The following is a 17137-nucleotide window of genomic DNA, read 5'->3' on the forward strand; positions in this document are numbered from 1 at the left end:
TCAAGCTGAGCCACTGCCTGTTGCACTTAATAGCACTGCAGAGGGACCCGGGTGAGGTGGCTTCAGGTCTTCTGTTTTGTGGAATCCCTAACTACTCAGCTATTGGAGGTAAAACATTGCAATGACCTACTCTTTCTTCCCTCATGTCCTTGTCCCCCCACTGTTGCTGAATAACAATGGGTTTTCTGGACAGCAATATCTTCCTAAGTAATATGCACGTAAGTGTCCAGAATGGCCATGGACACATAGGTGTGTACCTACCAAGCCAGTGCAAGGGAAACAGAATTCTGCCCTGGTGTAGTATGAATATTGATCAGAAAAAGTGAATATCAAATGCAGAATTAACATTCCAATGTGCTTAGCAGAGCATTCTTCCCTACTGCATGTCCTCCAATTATTTGATAGCACAAAGGATTTTTTCCCTCCCTAATTGCTTTTTGTTTTTACAATCACATTCTGGAATGAATACTTCTATAGGGGAGTTGCAAATAAATGATTTATGTCCTATTCCACCTATCATATGCCTAAATGACAGAGATTTTATTCCACCCAGCCAAACTATTAATACAAAAGATGGGTGGATCCTCCTTCTGTTCACTGCTTTTGTGACTTAGACTTAAGGCTAAATTGACAGTATGCTGCAAAAGTAGATGCACTGATGGATTTTCAGGTGGAATGGGTCTTATGCACTTTATAGGTGGACTAAAATCTGGTCCATTGTGTATCAACATATTGTAAATTAGAGAAAATGTTGCCAATTTATAAATCCCTACAAAAATACTGCCTTATACAACTACGATGATAATAATTTCATAACTACTATACTTGATAAGCCCATGCCAACTTTTACTGAGCCCATTCTAATATAGCTTCCTAGATGGTGATACCATTTATAAACTGTCTTGAATAATGGCTGCTGCTAGTTTCTCAATGTACAGATTTCTCATTTTATAGATTTGTACTTACCTGAAGGCTGATGAAGCCTGTGGGCTTGAAGATTTTAGCATTTGCAACTTTTTCCTTTCTGATACTTTAAGGGGAAAATATGTATACTTGAGTTTGGCACAAGGATTAGCCCTCAAAAGTCTGGACTGAACAACCTGACACATAATTCACTTCTCACCCTTAGAAATGGTAGCTTTATTAGGTCAAGGTTGAGGTTACTGTCACAGTATATAGGTTAAGTACTGCCTTTGTCTGTACCATATCTGTCCTAAGTGTACCCAGAAGACCAATTCCTGAGCTGCTGGTTACTCAGCCTTCATAAACAAAACTATGTCCCAAAAGGAGGAATCCTTGCTGTTAAAGAAAATAACTTTGATTTGTTTAAATAAATGTCTTACCATATTAATAATTTTAAACATATTTATAGCCTTCTTCCTTTTTAAGGTATTTTTATTTAAAAAAGGACCTGAAGCAATTTATAGACTTAAAAACCCCACTATAGTACAAGTGGCACTTCATTCATCACTGAAACGCATATATTTTAGAGTTGAAATGCAACAATTGTAATGAGCTTAATAAACAAGCAAATTATATTATACATTAGAGAGGAACAAAGGATTGTAAAATTTGAAATCCTTAATTTGAACTGTAAAAGACGGCAAGTTTGGATATTATTTAAAACTTTCTGACTTCAGATGACTAAGCATTCAGATGACTTTTTCATATTTAAAATGGATTGCCCACCACTGTCCTTTAAACATTATACCTTGTAACTCTTAAGAAAACTGCTGAAGCTGCACTACAGACAAGTTTCCAACTATTAAACAGCTCCAAGACATAGGGATCAGCTTTGCCCATTGGAAATGGCACACACAAACCAGCTGTGCAATGGTATGAAAACATCATTGGTCCCATAGGAACAACAGTAAGAATTTTATTGCTGCGAGTGGGTGTCTGTTCTGGTTTTACTAACACTCAGTAATGTATGCATGAAATCACATCCAGCATGGTACTTATGTGCTGTGAAAACAGTGTTGTCTGCTCCCTTTTTCTTGATAATTTATATTGTGTACACTAGCAACTGCCGTCATGTTGAGGACAAAAACCTCTGAAATGGAGTGTTTAGGTGGTTTGTCTATGCTTGTTGGCTTGCATAGTTTCTTTTGCTTGGAAAATGACATGGTAATAAAAAATTCCATCTGACTGACGATAGCCCATATGCTTGAGAGGTTGAACCTCCGTCCTATATTATACAAAGCCAGTTAAAGCCTCTCACTCAAATGCACATTTGCTATTTTCAGGTAGGTGAATTCCACACTGAGGCCATAAACAGCAAGCTATAGTACTAGCACAAAATACATTTTATGCAAATGTTTAAAGACACTGAACATCCACACAAGGTGGTATTGGGCAAAAGTAGTTTGTACTAACTTTATGTCCCTCACACAGAAATGGGGCACAATAATACAGTATGGTGACTGTTCCCTCCCACACTGTATTTCAGGGAAAAAAGAATCCTCTCTAATGAAAATTATTAGTCATTCGCATTATGGTAGCACCTAGAAGTCCAAATCATGAGTAAAAATGATGGTCACTGCTCCAGAAAGCTGGGCATTGTTCTGTATGTGCTCCGGGTACCTCAGGAAGGAGTTTATTACTTTCTCATGCATGTAGGGCAATACAGTTCTTTGACACTCCCAGTAGAGGGCCATGTAACTGTGTACCCTTGAAACAGTAAAAAAATCTGATTATTTCAGAAGACATTTATCCAAATAATGGAATGAAAATATAATAGTCACAATTTTTAAAACATCATACTAAAAGAGATCTTGTCTCCTATCATTCTACTAGTCTTGCATGAATTCCAATCAAAATATTTCATAGGCATTTACTTTTTTCTCTTCAGATGTTTTGGGAAAACAGAAAAGGCTATTCTTTCATGAACTGTTATTTAATATTGCATTATTTAGTATCTAAATACGTAAAAAAAGACAAAATCATTCATACATAGCCTTCATAGACCTAAAGGGAGCTTTTGACAACATACGCAGACTAAAGTTATGGAAGAAACTGGCAATAACATCAATGGATAATGCTCTCTTACAAGTATTTATTGCTTATTATTCAAATACATCATCCATGCTGCATTATGGGATTGGTGGTTCCCTGTCCAATAGTCAGGGGTACCAAACTTATATGGTCCTGTGGGTACAGCATAGTCCTGCTCTGGGCACTCCAGAGCAAGCTGCATGTGGCAGTAGATCTGGGACTATGGGGTTGTGTTGCAAGTGGCATCTACTTTGGGGCTGTGGGACCACACTGCATGTGGTGGCCAATTGTCAGGGCTACTGTATGAGGTGGTTGCTCTGCTACTCTAGAGCCATACTGCTAGATTTGGCATGGAGGAGCCAATGTGCACTGAAGTATGTGCCACATGTGGTGTGGTCCCAGAGTGGCTGGAATAGGACCCATGTGTGACATGTGGGGCCATTCAATTCACCCCATGTGCTGCCTGTGGGTTAATTCCAAGACCAACAGGTAGCACTGGGGTCAAATGTTAGGGCTCTGTGGGCTGGATCCAGCTCATGGGCCATGTGCTAACAGTGAAACAATTCTACAAACCCATACAATCCTATCCCTGTCCTGCTTTATGTAGATGATTCATTATTCATGTCACAATCCCAAATAGGCCTCCAAAGGTTATTAAATGCTTTCAGCTATACCGCAATTCAGATACCCTGGAAATCAACACAGCTAAATCCAAGGTATTGGGTTTTGGGAATGAAAGAAGGAGATGAGTTTTTTTTTTTAAGTGGGAAATGTAATTAGAGGCAGTGTCTTCATTTAAGTACCTTGGAATCCATTTTAATAAAAATATAAGCTCAAATAGGCATATTGAAAATGTAAGCACTAGAGTAAAACAAGCCTTGGGTAGCGTTTTATCCTTTTATAATAAAACAGACAGAAGGGTGGTATTGGCAGGACTAAAGCCTATAAATCTAAGGTAGAGTACATATTATTGTATGGAACAGAACTATGAGTGCTGACCCCATAGTTCACTGAAATAACTCTAATTATTTTTTAGGATGGCTTTTATTTCTAGCTAATTTGACTAGAGCTCATGTACTCTAAAACAGGACAAATTAATGTGAGCACTTTAGCTCAGTTAAGACTTCTGTCCTATTGAATGAAAATTAGACCTTTTACACCTACCAGATACCTTAAGTACATTTTAGAAACCTTTCCTTTGACAAATAAATCCTTGTTCATATAGTTAGAAGAATCTGTGTTTTCCTCCAGACAAATGGCCTGGGAAACATATTGAGAATCACTGACCCAATATTTCTTCTTATTCAAAGTAAGACATAAATTTAAGAATTAAGGATGCTGGCATGCATGCAGATATGCAGGCAGTGAGACTTTCTCAAACTTCCCCTTTTTTGAGATCAATGTGGCACTCTTTGGGCATCTATACACATGCAGGGGCTGCTCTGGCATGCTATAATTACAATGCATTGGAGCAGACTAGATTAACCAAGTCTGCTGGAGTGTGGTAATTTCTGTGCTCCAGCAGATTTCAGCACCATGTGTAGCAGTGTCCCCACACTGAAAAATGGTGCAGGAGCACTTTACCTAAAGCTTGTTCAATAAGCTTTAGTTAAAGTGCCCCCTCTGTCATTTTTCAATGTGGGGACGCTGATACACATGACACTCTGGGTGCTTTAATTAGAACAGCTCTGAGGGCTGCTCTAATTAAAGCACACCTCCTCACCAACACCATCCAGAGCATGTCTATAAACACTCTTCCAGCCGAGAGACCTATCTATCTGCAGTACAAAACTGGATATAAGATACCACTACTAGACTGCAATTCACTCTGAGGAGATCTGGAGTTGTCAAGGTCAGGTGGTGTTGGGCCCCCTATTTTGACAGAATATGTTCTTGCAGGAAGAATGAGGTAAATGACTTCATCCATTATTTGTGGCCTTTTTAAATTCTTCTTTGAAGAAATAGAAGGAAAATGGATTTTTACATTAGTGGAAAAGTTATGTTTTGTCATTAGAGGTTTGTTTTGTATCATTTAGAGGTTTTGACAGTTATCTCCCCCAGGATTCAGTAGCTCGGACAGCTTCTTTGGTGATCTCTAACTGCTGCTGAAATATCATCTGATATTTATGAAGCCATGCAATGTGCCCTGAAATGCATATTCCCACCTGACTCAATATTTTGAATCAGGGAGAAAGGTACTTAGAAGAGAACTTGTTCCACTATCACCATTTTCAGCTACTTCTGAAATAAGCCATATCTTCTGAAGATTTGGCCAGGATGAAGTGGTCTGTTAATGTCTTAAAGTCTCCTTTCATTAAGTCATGGGCAAGGTAGAAAAAAGGAATAGGTCTCCCCTAAAAATCTTAATTGCTGGAAGGGGGATGGAATAGAAAATGAACTTAACAAACCTCTCTTGACATTGATAATCTGACCTGACCAATAGAAACGACTTTGTCAATCATTACATTGGCAATATAATAATGACATATTGGCCTTACAATAACAAGAGAAACCTGAAAGGGCTGAGAGTCACGCAGTTAGTAAATAGGTAGCAGCTAAGTACACGGAAGAGCCTACAAGATAGGATCCTACTAGGGAGATGTATGTATTTAATTTCTTTCCACAGAATACTAAGCACTTTCAAATACAACTAAAGGCACAATACCTCCCCCAAAGAGGGTATTAAAATAATAAAATAATTTTAATTATCTAAAAATAATGCTGGTGAATAGCTCAATATTTGGATACTTTAAATAAACCCTCAGTATCTGAACCAAACTTCCAAACATTTGGAGATTTCTTTAAATCTCCCTATCCAATATCTAGTGTCCTCCAGATACAAAAAAGCACACTCCCCTTTAAATATTTACACACAATGAATGTACTTTCTGATTTATGAACCAAAGGCTTTACACAGAACACACGTAAATTTTTATTTTCAGTATACTATATTAATTATTAGGAGAGTTGATTGTCATTTATGATTAACCTACATACGATCATTTGGAAGGGTTGGAAACAAAATAGCTGTATAGCACTAGAGTGCTCCAACAAATATTAAGGCTAAATGATACGAAGACTAGAAGTCACTACCTAAAATCTTCTATTTGTGGGTTGTGTAACAATTCCAGGCGTATTTGTTCTTACTCGATTTGTGAATGTGGCAATTTGTCACAGCCACAGAAAGTGCTGCCAACCCCTAAAAATAATCAGATGAACTGCTCAAGAGACAGAAATTTAGCTGTGGAGTTGATAAGTCTATTCAACTCCTTTCTGCTTACATGGCAAATCTCAATTCCCTGTCAATGGTTGAACTTTAGCTTTGAAAAAAGTTTTTTTTTTTGTATGAGGGTCACTCTAACCTTTTGAACAATGTTGATTATATACTTTTTGCTAGGGATGCCATTTATTTCAGTTTCCTCTGTAGCAGAATGTAAGAAGTGCTCCAGGCTTTATCCATCCTTGTCACAGAAGTCTAAGAGTTCTTTTTGCTTACAAGTCAACCAGGAACAGTAGGATATAAATGCAAGTGCTGGGGAGGGGCAGCTGGATAGGTTATAGAAAATAGAAGGCTCCATCATATAAGTAATTTTCAATATGGATATTTAAGTCCATATGTTCCTGTGGCTAGCATGCTATAGGATGGTATAAATTCTGCATGAAAATGTCATGCACAAGTCAAATGCTCACTGTTACCATGTCACATCTTCATATAATTACAACTTCAAATTGATTCCATGAACAATATTTGCAAAAAGACCACAAACTGAAAGAAAATTAAAAAATGAAGTGTGATCTGAAGTAACCTGAAAGGTAAGAAAAAAGTCAAAGCACTTCTACTCCAGTGGTACATTTGATACAATAAAACTTACTACAGAAAGCAAGGAGCAAGTTACCACTGTTCTAGACACTGGTAATCTGCCACTAATATTCATCTATACACTGGTATAGCTTAAGTATTTTTTGTGGATAAGATGAGAGCCTTTTGGACATTGTCTATGCTAGTAAAATATTTGCAGGTATGGCTATGTTGGCTCTACTGGCTAACCCTCCTGGGCAGATGCTTGTGTTGGTACAGCTTATACCAATCTAGTCTAACACTTTTATGCTGGAATAATGACATCTACAGTAAGGTTTTACAACATAATAAAACATACACTGAAGCAAGATCCCATATGCCTGAATGACACTGCCAGTGCAGCAGAAGTTAATAATATAGAGTCTACTTTAGTCCCATGTTGGTGAAGGGTCAATTACATAAGGCCCATATGCAAAAGGTAGGAATATCCTTAGTGTTTTTGGCCTCTTGTCTTGCCTGTTTACCAGTCTAGCAATTGGCGTTATTTAGTATAAGTATTACTTACTAATATGGGCTCAAATCTCCTGAGAGTTGACACACATATACAGAACAAAGATGAGTTGCTGAAGCCATCTCTACAAGGCAACCACATCATAACATGCATGCAGCACCCTCAGAAACACTCAACACTCTACATGGATGCTCTCTTAACTGAAAATGGGGCTCTCCACATGTGCTAATTAGTATTTGGCAAGGATCAGCACTATCACACAGCAGTCCTAATTATCCTGACCGAAGCCCCACACACTACTCTGCTTCAGGCACAAGTATAACAGAGAAGGTCCATGCTCACAGTAGCTGATGATGCACACAGCAGTGCTGGCTCCTGCCTTGTCTATTGGAACGGAATAGTCAGCTGTCACTGGCTTTTGTGCCCCCACAAAAGTAGCGCTGGGGACTACTGCCTTGGTCTGTCCATCAGTTATACTACTGGGTTCAGGTTTACAAGGCAACTTGTGCAGATCAGTGCAGCATTCTGAAGGCACTACTTGCCTATCAAGGTAAGCTTCCCAGGTACAGATGCTAAATCAGTGTAAACCAGACAAGGTCTAGAACATTTTTTTACCAGTATCCAAGACAATAGCATTTATTCTTCTGTTAAACTATAGCTAGCAGTGTATGCTAAAAGAAAAACAGCAACTGTTTTTAATTGTCTGTCTTACTAATGAACTTGACGAGCTCAAAATATGACAAAGTAGCACAGCTGAGAATTGAAGTTCATCACAAAATATTTAGATTGAACAATGGCACTGAACGCTATCTACCTGTTTCTGAACTCTGATATGGAGGGACTGAGCTTTATGAGCAAGAAGGTATTAATGTGTCATATCCATCCCATTGGTTCCTTTACTGATAATTGCCAAAATTAACAGTTTTACATATCCAAAAGATGAACACCTTCCTTCTTTACCAATTGCCCATTACATCTATTAATTTTAAAGTGTTATTTTAAAAATTATGCATAACATTGCATGTACCACCAATACAATACTATATGTAAATGTTCTGGTTACTCTAAAAATAATAAAAGCACATTTAATGAGCACCTTTCAGAATATAATATTAAATTTCCCAATACTTCTTGTAAAAAACTAAAGATTAATTTATTTCCAGTAAAAAATAAATCTAACATGATTCTGACCTCTTTTTAAAACCATTTGGAGACCTACTGATGAAAAGCACTATAGAAGAGCTATGTAGTATTATTATTCTCTTGAGTGTTGACTTTAAGACATTCATTGACTTTCTGTTAGGAGCCACGTCCTGGCATACAGGATACCATAAAGAGCCCAACTCACTTTTCCACAGTTGACTTTCTCCACTTGATATTCATCTTCTTCTTCCTCCTCCACTTGTCCATCAGGGTCTCTTATATACTGTCTCTAATTCCTCTATTCCTACCAAAGCCAAAGATGAAACGCCATTCCTCACATTACTCCCACCAACGGATTTTCTATTACCTTTTCTCTTCTTGTCTCTCATTTGGCAGGGAGCACTATTTGCAGAAGAGACTGTATTTCTTTCCATAAATGCACTCAGGAGATCTCAATATATTTCACATATTGACTCTTTTTTAACTAGGGAAAAAAAAAGATAGTATTTTTGCTGCCCTCCTGAAAGCTGTTGGGCAGCGAACAGAAAGAATCTAGACAAAAAGAGGTCTCAGAAGCTGATAATGATGTGTAATAAAACAAGTGTCATGAGGGCAAACCATAAAAGACATTTAAGTATAGTCAATTAATACAAGGGTGGGCAAAATATTGTCTGCGAACTGGATCCTGCCCACCAACTGATTGTATCCAACTCATGGGTGGGCAGCCACAAAGTCATGAGATCTGGCCCACAGGGAGCCAGCAGCTCTGGCTGCTGTATCATGCTGGGCAGGCAGGCATGTCCTGGCCCCATCTGCAGCTTACAACAGCTCCTGTCCTGCATGCCAGAAGCAGTGCCAGGTATGAATAGGCATTAGTGGTGTACAGTGCTGGCAGGTTCCTGCTGGAGATCAGGGCAACTGCCTGGGACTGCAGATGATGCACTGATGAAGCAGCATCACCTGTGGATCCAGGCAGATGCCCTGATCCCTAGCAGGAACCTGCTGACTGCATCCACAGCTGATGCCAGCGCTGCTACTGGTCTGCAGGTCAGGAGCTGGTGTAGGCTGCAGGGATGTGCTGTAGGTGCAAGATGGTTTGGATTGCAGGGGAGGAGGAGGAGGGAGAGACAGAGAGAGATAGAGAGAGGCAGACCTACCCACCCCCTGCCCACAATGAGCAGCAGTGGCTGTGCTGGGTACTAGAAACAAGCAGGACCTGGCTACAGGGTCACTCACCACTGCCAAAGGCCTTCTGGCTGTGGCTGCCCAGAACTAATGCTGGGGCTGCCCTAAGGCTCCACCCAAACCACTGCGACTGCTGCACTACCCATGGGCCACCCAGGATCTGCGGGGCAGTAGTAGCTATGAGGAGGAGTCACAGGGCAGCCCCAGTGTGGGCTCTGGGTGGCCACAGCCAGAAGGGTCTGAGCCATGGTGAGTGTACCTGATGCCAGGTCCTGCTTTTTCCCAACATCCAGCACAGGTCACCACCACTCGTGGGCAGGGCCGCCTCCCCCTGTCTCTTTCTTTCTCACCCTCCCCCCACAACCAAACTGTCCCCCACCTACAGCACACCCCCACAGTTTACACCAGCTCCCGGCTTGCATGCCAATGCAGCACGGGGCAGGTACTGGCATTGCTGTGGATGCAGCCAGCAGGTTCCCACTTGGGATTGGGGCATCTGCCTGAGCTCCTCCTTGGGGTACAAAGGGCAGCCCAGAGGCAGTGCTGGTGGTAGTGAAGGCCCCAGCGGAGCAGACCCTGCTGAAGTTGCTGCCTGTGCCCATGCCAGCTCCCCACCTGCATGTGGCCCTATCCCACACAGGGAAGTTTGGTGAGCTGCTGTCGGGGGGAAGGAGTATTGACCTGCCCCACAACAGCTCCCAAAAACTCCCGAAGTGGCCCATGGGCCCAAATAATTGCCTACCCTTGAATTAGTATTATCATAATTAATGACTGTTGCTTGGTTAATTAAACCAATCTTGACTTTTTGTCCCCAGCTTTCCCAATGGAGTTCTGATGCCTTAAAATATTGATAATCCTAAAACATATTGAAATAGAAGGAAATGTTGTGCCTGAAGTGTACTGTATTAAACATCACTAAAGAATGATGTTATTTTTGCCCAAATGAAATGAAGTCCCATCTATTTAAAAGTTTCTTGTGGCCACCTGTCACTTAGCAGCTTCCAGTTAAAATTAATAGCAATAGGAATATCCCTATACTTCCTGGAGTCCTTGTCACTTCTCTCCTTTCAATATTCTGCTTAGGGTTTATATTTCTGGTGCTGGCTAAGTGCTTGTGATCACCTTCACAAAAGAGAAAGACAAAAGAAAGAGAGACAGTCTATGTAAAAATATTAGTCCTGTAACTGCTAGAATACAGCCAACAAAGCATTGTGATACTATCTGCTCAGCAGATGGCAGGAATATATTCCCCATGACAACTGGAAAAAAAAAAGAAAAAAAATGAAAAGTTCTAACAACAACATCTGTTGAAACCCCAGTTCTTTCATGTTTGATGTTTAGTGTCATGTGGTCAGGAGAAGTTCAATTTTGATACTAACAGTGTTGAAAGAGCCTAAAAAGAAGTTTAAATATTCTGAGACCCCTGTACAGATAAAAGAACGATGGCATCTTTAACCTTTACTTTATGTGGTAACTTCAAACAAGTGTAGTCCCATTCCTAAAACCAATGACTAAATACAAAAAACCCACCTGTTGAAAATCTACAGACAGAAAAATATTGTGAGGATTGTGTTGCTTTCTGTGTCACCAGGTTGAAGGTGAGTGTCAGATGGAGGAAAAGAACACTAACCTTTAGAGGAGCGGAAGTGCTTGCTGGGTGCTGTGAAGCCTCTTGTCCCGTGCACATTAACGGCTGCCACTCGAAACTGGTACCACCTGCTGGGTCTTATGTCAGACAGTTGAACTCTCTCATCTGTAGTCTGGTGGGGAAAATGTCACAACACACTGACTCCTTTTATTCTGAATTGTTAGTCTCCCTATCTTATGGCTGTTCACATTACACTGTTTATTCAGATGCATTTTCTAGATTGGGATATTGATAAAATATCCAGAAAGTGTTAGTGGGCTCAGTGCACACTGTATTTTGCAACTCTTTTCATTCAACTTCTATACTGAAGTTTCTTAGCAATGAGTTTCAACCATGCTCAATTGCAAAATAAATCAATTCCAACTGCATTGTCAAGTGGAATATCTCTCAGAAAGTCACTTTAAAGGCTAGATTCACAAAAGGATTTAGACATCACAATGTTTAGCAAGGTCTAAATTTTAGGTGCTTTGCTGACTCGTGGAATCTACAGGCTCCTATAGACGAGCAAGGAGCCTGCTCCAACATGCTGGAAATCCAGTGTGTTGAAGCAGAATCAATTAATTGAGTCTGCTGGACCACGTCACATGTTTCAGCATCCCCATGCGTCCCCACGCTGAAAAAATGGTGGTGTTGTGCTTTGAAATAAAACATGTTTGATGAGTTTTAGTTCAAAGTGCCCTGCCCCCATTTTTTCCATTATGGGATGCTTAGGGATGCTGATACATGTGACACGTGGGCACTTTTAATTAGCACAACTCGCTAATTAAAGCACCCAGTGCCATGTCCTGGACCATGTGTAAAAATGCCCTAGAGGTCCAAGTTAGGTGCCTAGCCACTCTATACAACACCTGGAGAAGAGCTGCACACCTAAGAATGGTATCCACAACAGCCTGGATATGCCCTTTAATCAAATCTCTAGGAAATGTTAAGGAAAATGGGTACATCCTAAAGCCCATCCCTTTTTAGGACACATATCCCTTACTTTGGGGTTCAGGGAGGTATAGATCTCCAAATCTCAATACTACAACACTGGACCATCTTTTGGAGTTAAGCACCTATAACATTCCTTCCACATAAAGGATCACTTTTATGGAAAAAAGATGACATTTTATTGAATAGGCTGTGGTTGCAGCATTCATCCAAGCTGTGGGTGACCAGCTTTAATTCCTTCCTGAAGAGACATGAGAAAGCATCTCCAACATCTCATGAAAATGGTCTAACCACCAAGATTTAGAGTATTCTGGGGTTGGGGAATGCTGTGGACCCCTGCCACGCTGTACATTTGAACAATTATCACACCAGTGAAACGTAAGCCTAAGTCTACAGTGTTTAGGAACTGGTGGAAGTATAGGTTCCCTATTCCAATAACAGTTTATGTATTTTATATTAAATAGTCATTGGAGCAAGGACTGGAGCCCAGATAAGTATTCTAACCAATACAGATGCATCCATGTGCATACTCTCCCTTGCCCAATTAAATTTATGTTATTTTGTGCAATGGGAGAAAGTCTCTGTGGGAGTTATCTATTAGTGCTTCCCAGATACAGTTGTCCTCTACCCTTCCTAGGAGGAGAATCTTAATAGACTGATGGATTATAAAGTTAGAGGGACCATTGTGATCAGCCTAGTCTGATCTCTTGCATAACTCAGGTAGACTCTTCATAAATAAATTTGTTAACCTACAGTATATCTTTTAGTTAAAAAAAAAATCCAATCTTAATTTTAAAAACTGTCAGTGGGAAAATCCATTACATCCCTGAATAATTGTTCCAATGGTCAGTTAACATTACCCCTAAACATTTCAACATTTCACTTCAAGTCTGAATCTATCTAGCTTCAGCTTCTGGCCATTGGATTAAGTTATACCTTTCTCTGCTTAACTGAACAGCCATCCATTATCAACATTTTCTTCTCTGTGTAGCTTCTTCTAGACTGTAATGAAGTTACCCTTAACCTTCTCTTTTAGAAAATAAATATATTGATGTCCAGTCTTTGAATCAAAGGCACATTTCCTTGTTTTTCTGATATTTTCATGACTGTTCTGTAAACCCTTCCAGTTTTTCTACATCCTCCTTGATCTGTCAACACCAAAACTGGACACAATATTGCAGCACCAAATAAAGAAAAAATAATAACTTTCTGTTTCTTTGCAGTCTTCTCTGATTTAAATACCAAAGGATCATACTACATCTTGTGGCCAAAGTCCAGATCCTGCTGGATGAGTAGGCCATCCTCATCATTACCTAGCAGTACACCTCAGTCTTTGTGTCATGAACAATTTTTATCAGTGACAGTTTTGTTTTTATTTTTCCCCTAATAAAAAGGTTTAACAACATAAAACAAGAATCAGTCTTGGGAGAACTGCACCAGAAACAAGTGCTCAATGACGATTCTGTATTTACAATCATATCTTGAGACCTATCAGTTTCCCATCTATTTAGCAACATGGGTCCCGTTGATTGTAGAATTTTTTTATAAACAAAAAAGTTAAAAAAACCCTCATAGAAATCTTAAATGTTACATTTACCTCGTAGTCACTTTCAACCAAATTTGCAATCTAATTAAAAATATTAAAAAAGGCAACCCTTTGTTTTGACAAGATGTGTTTTCCCTAACTCAAAAAAAAGCCCTATCTTCCCAGTATTAAATCCAGTGCTGACTTGCTGTGAAATGTGTAAGCCAAAGGCTCCCAGAGGAATGCAGCATGTTCTTGTTTGCTCTGTACCTCCTCCATCCCACATAAGATTCAAGTGAACCAGCTCAGCTGCACACTGCCCCGTGTCACCTGTGACTCCCCAGACCTAGCCACCCAGGCAGAACTTTTGGAAGATGCTGTCTAGCCAACCAAACTATTCTTAGATAAATAAAATTTTCAGGTGCTGCCCATATTGAAGCCTGCTGACAAGCGAAGGGCAAATATATATTAGGATATTTGATGTCTGGGGAAGAGTATCTTTTCTCTTCTCTTGCATTGTCTGTTTCAATGTATCTCCAGATCAACCCAACTACTGCTGTCAGTTCTCCTCCCAGTTGGATATATTCATTTAGGATTCCTTATATATGGCTACTACAGCTCATGTAGAGACTACAGATCTTTCCCTTCATTCTCTGTTTCTACATCTTCTGCTTGCTGTGATCTACCTCTTTATTACTTGTAGAGGGACTGAATAATTCCGATCAAGTAAGTCCCTTGTGGGGCCAGAGCATACTTGAGCCATTCTTTAATATTACCTTCATTTTATAGAACCTAAATGCGTGCTAGATATTTTACAGGAGAGAGAAAGTGCTTGTATACCGGATATATATACAGGATACAGAAAAACCCAAAGGGCTTATAATCTAAATATCAGACATGATACAGTGAATGGGTGTAAAACAGTAGGGAGAAAAGGGATACAGCACATAAAAATCATTTGGACTCTGGTGTAAGTAAGACCATAATCTGGACCAGCATCTCCAGACACTAGAAAGCAGTGACAACTATGTTTATTTATGCAAATTTTGTCTGATTGAGTTTCATAATCATAAGACAGGCATAATACAAACAGGCATAACAGGAAATTCCTGAAGTAACAATGACAATGTCTCTTAGTCCTGATTCATATCCATCTTGCTATTCCAAAGCAGGATTGTTTTGTAAAAGAATATCCATTGAGCCAGGTCTGGTTGGTGATTCTGAGATAAGGACAAATTAAATCTAAATTCAGGCTGCCAAGCTCCTTTTAATTTTAAATCTAGTCACTGCCCTACATCCATTGTCATTTGTTTCATTGGCATAATACCTCTTAACCTCACTGTTGTGAGTTATATATAACTAGGGCTACAACTGGAGAGGAACAAGCTGGAACACTAACCTATTGCACCTCTCCTACCATCCTAAATATGATTAGGACACTTCTCTGGAGTACAGAAGACTAAGGAGATTTGAAGACAGACAAGTGAGGCTTCCACACAGGTGGGGCCACCTGCCTGTGGGGGCTGCCTGGCTTGGTCCCTGGGGCCGGGGGGGGACACGGGGGCTTGGGCTTCTCTCACCTGTCCCACCTGTGCCAGGATTGCGGCACTGGAGGGGCAGGTGAGAGAGCTCCAGGCAGAGGTGAGCAGGCTGCAGGGGATCAGGGCTATGGAGGACGAGATTGACAGGTACCTTCTCTCTCTGCAGGGCCCGTCCCCTCAGGCTGTCACCACCCAGAAGTCTGCAGGAGGCGAATGGAGGATGGTCACTTCCAGGGCCAGGTGGCGTTGCAGGCAGCGTGCAGCTGCATCAACTGTCACCCCAGTACAACTGGGGAACAGGTATGTGGCCCTGGCAGTGCTGGAGGAGACTGGGCACAAGGAAGGAGGAAGGGAGGAAGCCACGCTCTCATCCAACAAGCCGGAATCTGTACCAACTGAGCATCATCCAGTGACCCAGAGGAAGAGACGGTGGGTCATTGTCACAGGGGACTCCCTCCTCAGAGGAACGGAGGGACCCATCTGCTGCATGGACCCCAATGTGAGAGAAGTGTACTGTCTCCCAGGAGCCAAGATTGGGGACGTCACAGGGAAGATCACTGACCTCATCTGGCCTCCCGACTGCTATCCTATGGTCCTCATCCATGTGGGAACCAATGATGCAGCCGGAGTAGTATGGACTAAATCATGGATGACTACATGGTTCTGGGGGACAAGCTTAGAGAGTTGGGGGCCCAGGTGGTCTTTTTGTCCCTCCTCCCGGTTAGTGGAGGCTGTCAGTGGCAGAGCACCTGCATCCAGGAAGTAAACTGGCGCCTCCAGAGTTGGTGTCGTCATGCTGGATTTGGCTTCCTGGACCACGACCTGCACTTCAGAGCAGAGGGCGTCCTGGGGCGGGATGGTCTCCATCTCTCCCCCAAAGGTAAGAGTTTGTTTTCTTACAGGCTAGTTGACCTCCTCCGTCAGGCTTTAAACTAAGTTAATTGGAAAATGGGGATTCACAGGAGCAAGACACAACTCAACCAGGTGTAGCACCTGCCCAGGTAAGAGCTCAGGTATATACCAAGGGAACAGTTGTCTCTCAGGAAGGGGGGGTGCCCAGGGCTCTCTCGGGGGGATTAAGGTGTCTCTTCACTAATGCAAGAAGCATGGGGAACAAGCAGGAGGAGCTTGCTCTCCTGCTTGCAAGTAGTAAAATCGACCTGGTTGGCCTAGTGGAGACATGGTGGGATGAAACTTTTGACTGGGCAGTAGACATAGAGGGCTATAGGTTGTTTAGAAGAGATAGGAAGGGGAAAAAAGGTGGGGGGGTTGCGCTCTATGTTAGGGAACAGTATACCAGTTCTACCTTCCAAATGGGACCAGACGAAGGCTTAACTGAGACCTTGTGGGTCAAACTTCAAGGAGGGCGGGGGGAGAGGGATCTGGTGGTAGGGGTTTACTACAGGCCACCACATCAGGAGGAAGAGCTGGATCTGGAATTCTCCAGGCAGCTGGGGGAGGCCGTGTGTGCAAAGGAAGTTGTGGTCATGGGTGATATGAATTACCCTGACATCAGCTGGGAGGAGCAGTCGGCCAGGTCTAGCCACTCACAAAGGTTCCTGATGTGCGTACAGGACCTACACCTCGTGCAGGAGGTACTCATCCCCACTAGGGGATACGTCATACTGGATCTGGTGTTAGCCTTTGGGGACAACCTGGTGGGGGAGGTGCTTCTACAAGGGAGGCTAGGGGACAGTGATCATAAATGGATCCAGTCTGCTATTCAGAGAAAGGTGGGGAGGGTAACTAGCACAGCGCAAATGCTTGACTTTAGGAAAGCGAACTTCGATGTGCTCAGGGCAGTAGTCAGGGAGGCACTTGGAGCCCAGGGCGTAGCTAGTATGGGGGTCCAGGAAAGGTG

The 17137-nt window shown here is 41.5% G+C and overlaps 1 protein-coding gene across 1 annotated transcript in view; it reads right to left on the reverse strand.

Annotated features, from left to right (window-relative positions):
* The window catches only part of ANOS1 (anosmin 1), a 210786-nt gene that overhangs the window by 76584 nt on the left and 117065 nt on the right, over positions 1-17137 (reverse strand). Inside the window, exon 5 of the mRNA XM_019524957.1 lies at positions 11263-11392. Coding sequence (XP_019380502.1) covers positions 11263-11392 — 130 coding nt within the window. The remainder of the gene's footprint in view (positions 1-11262; positions 11393-17137) is intronic.

This window comes from Gavialis gangeticus, unplaced genomic scaffold, assembly GCF_001723915.1.
Source record: "Gavialis gangeticus isolate Ggan-Ray unplaced genomic scaffold, GavGan_comp1, whole genome shotgun sequence".
Taxonomy (NCBI): domain Eukaryota; kingdom Metazoa; phylum Chordata; order Crocodylia; family Gavialidae; genus Gavialis; species Gavialis gangeticus.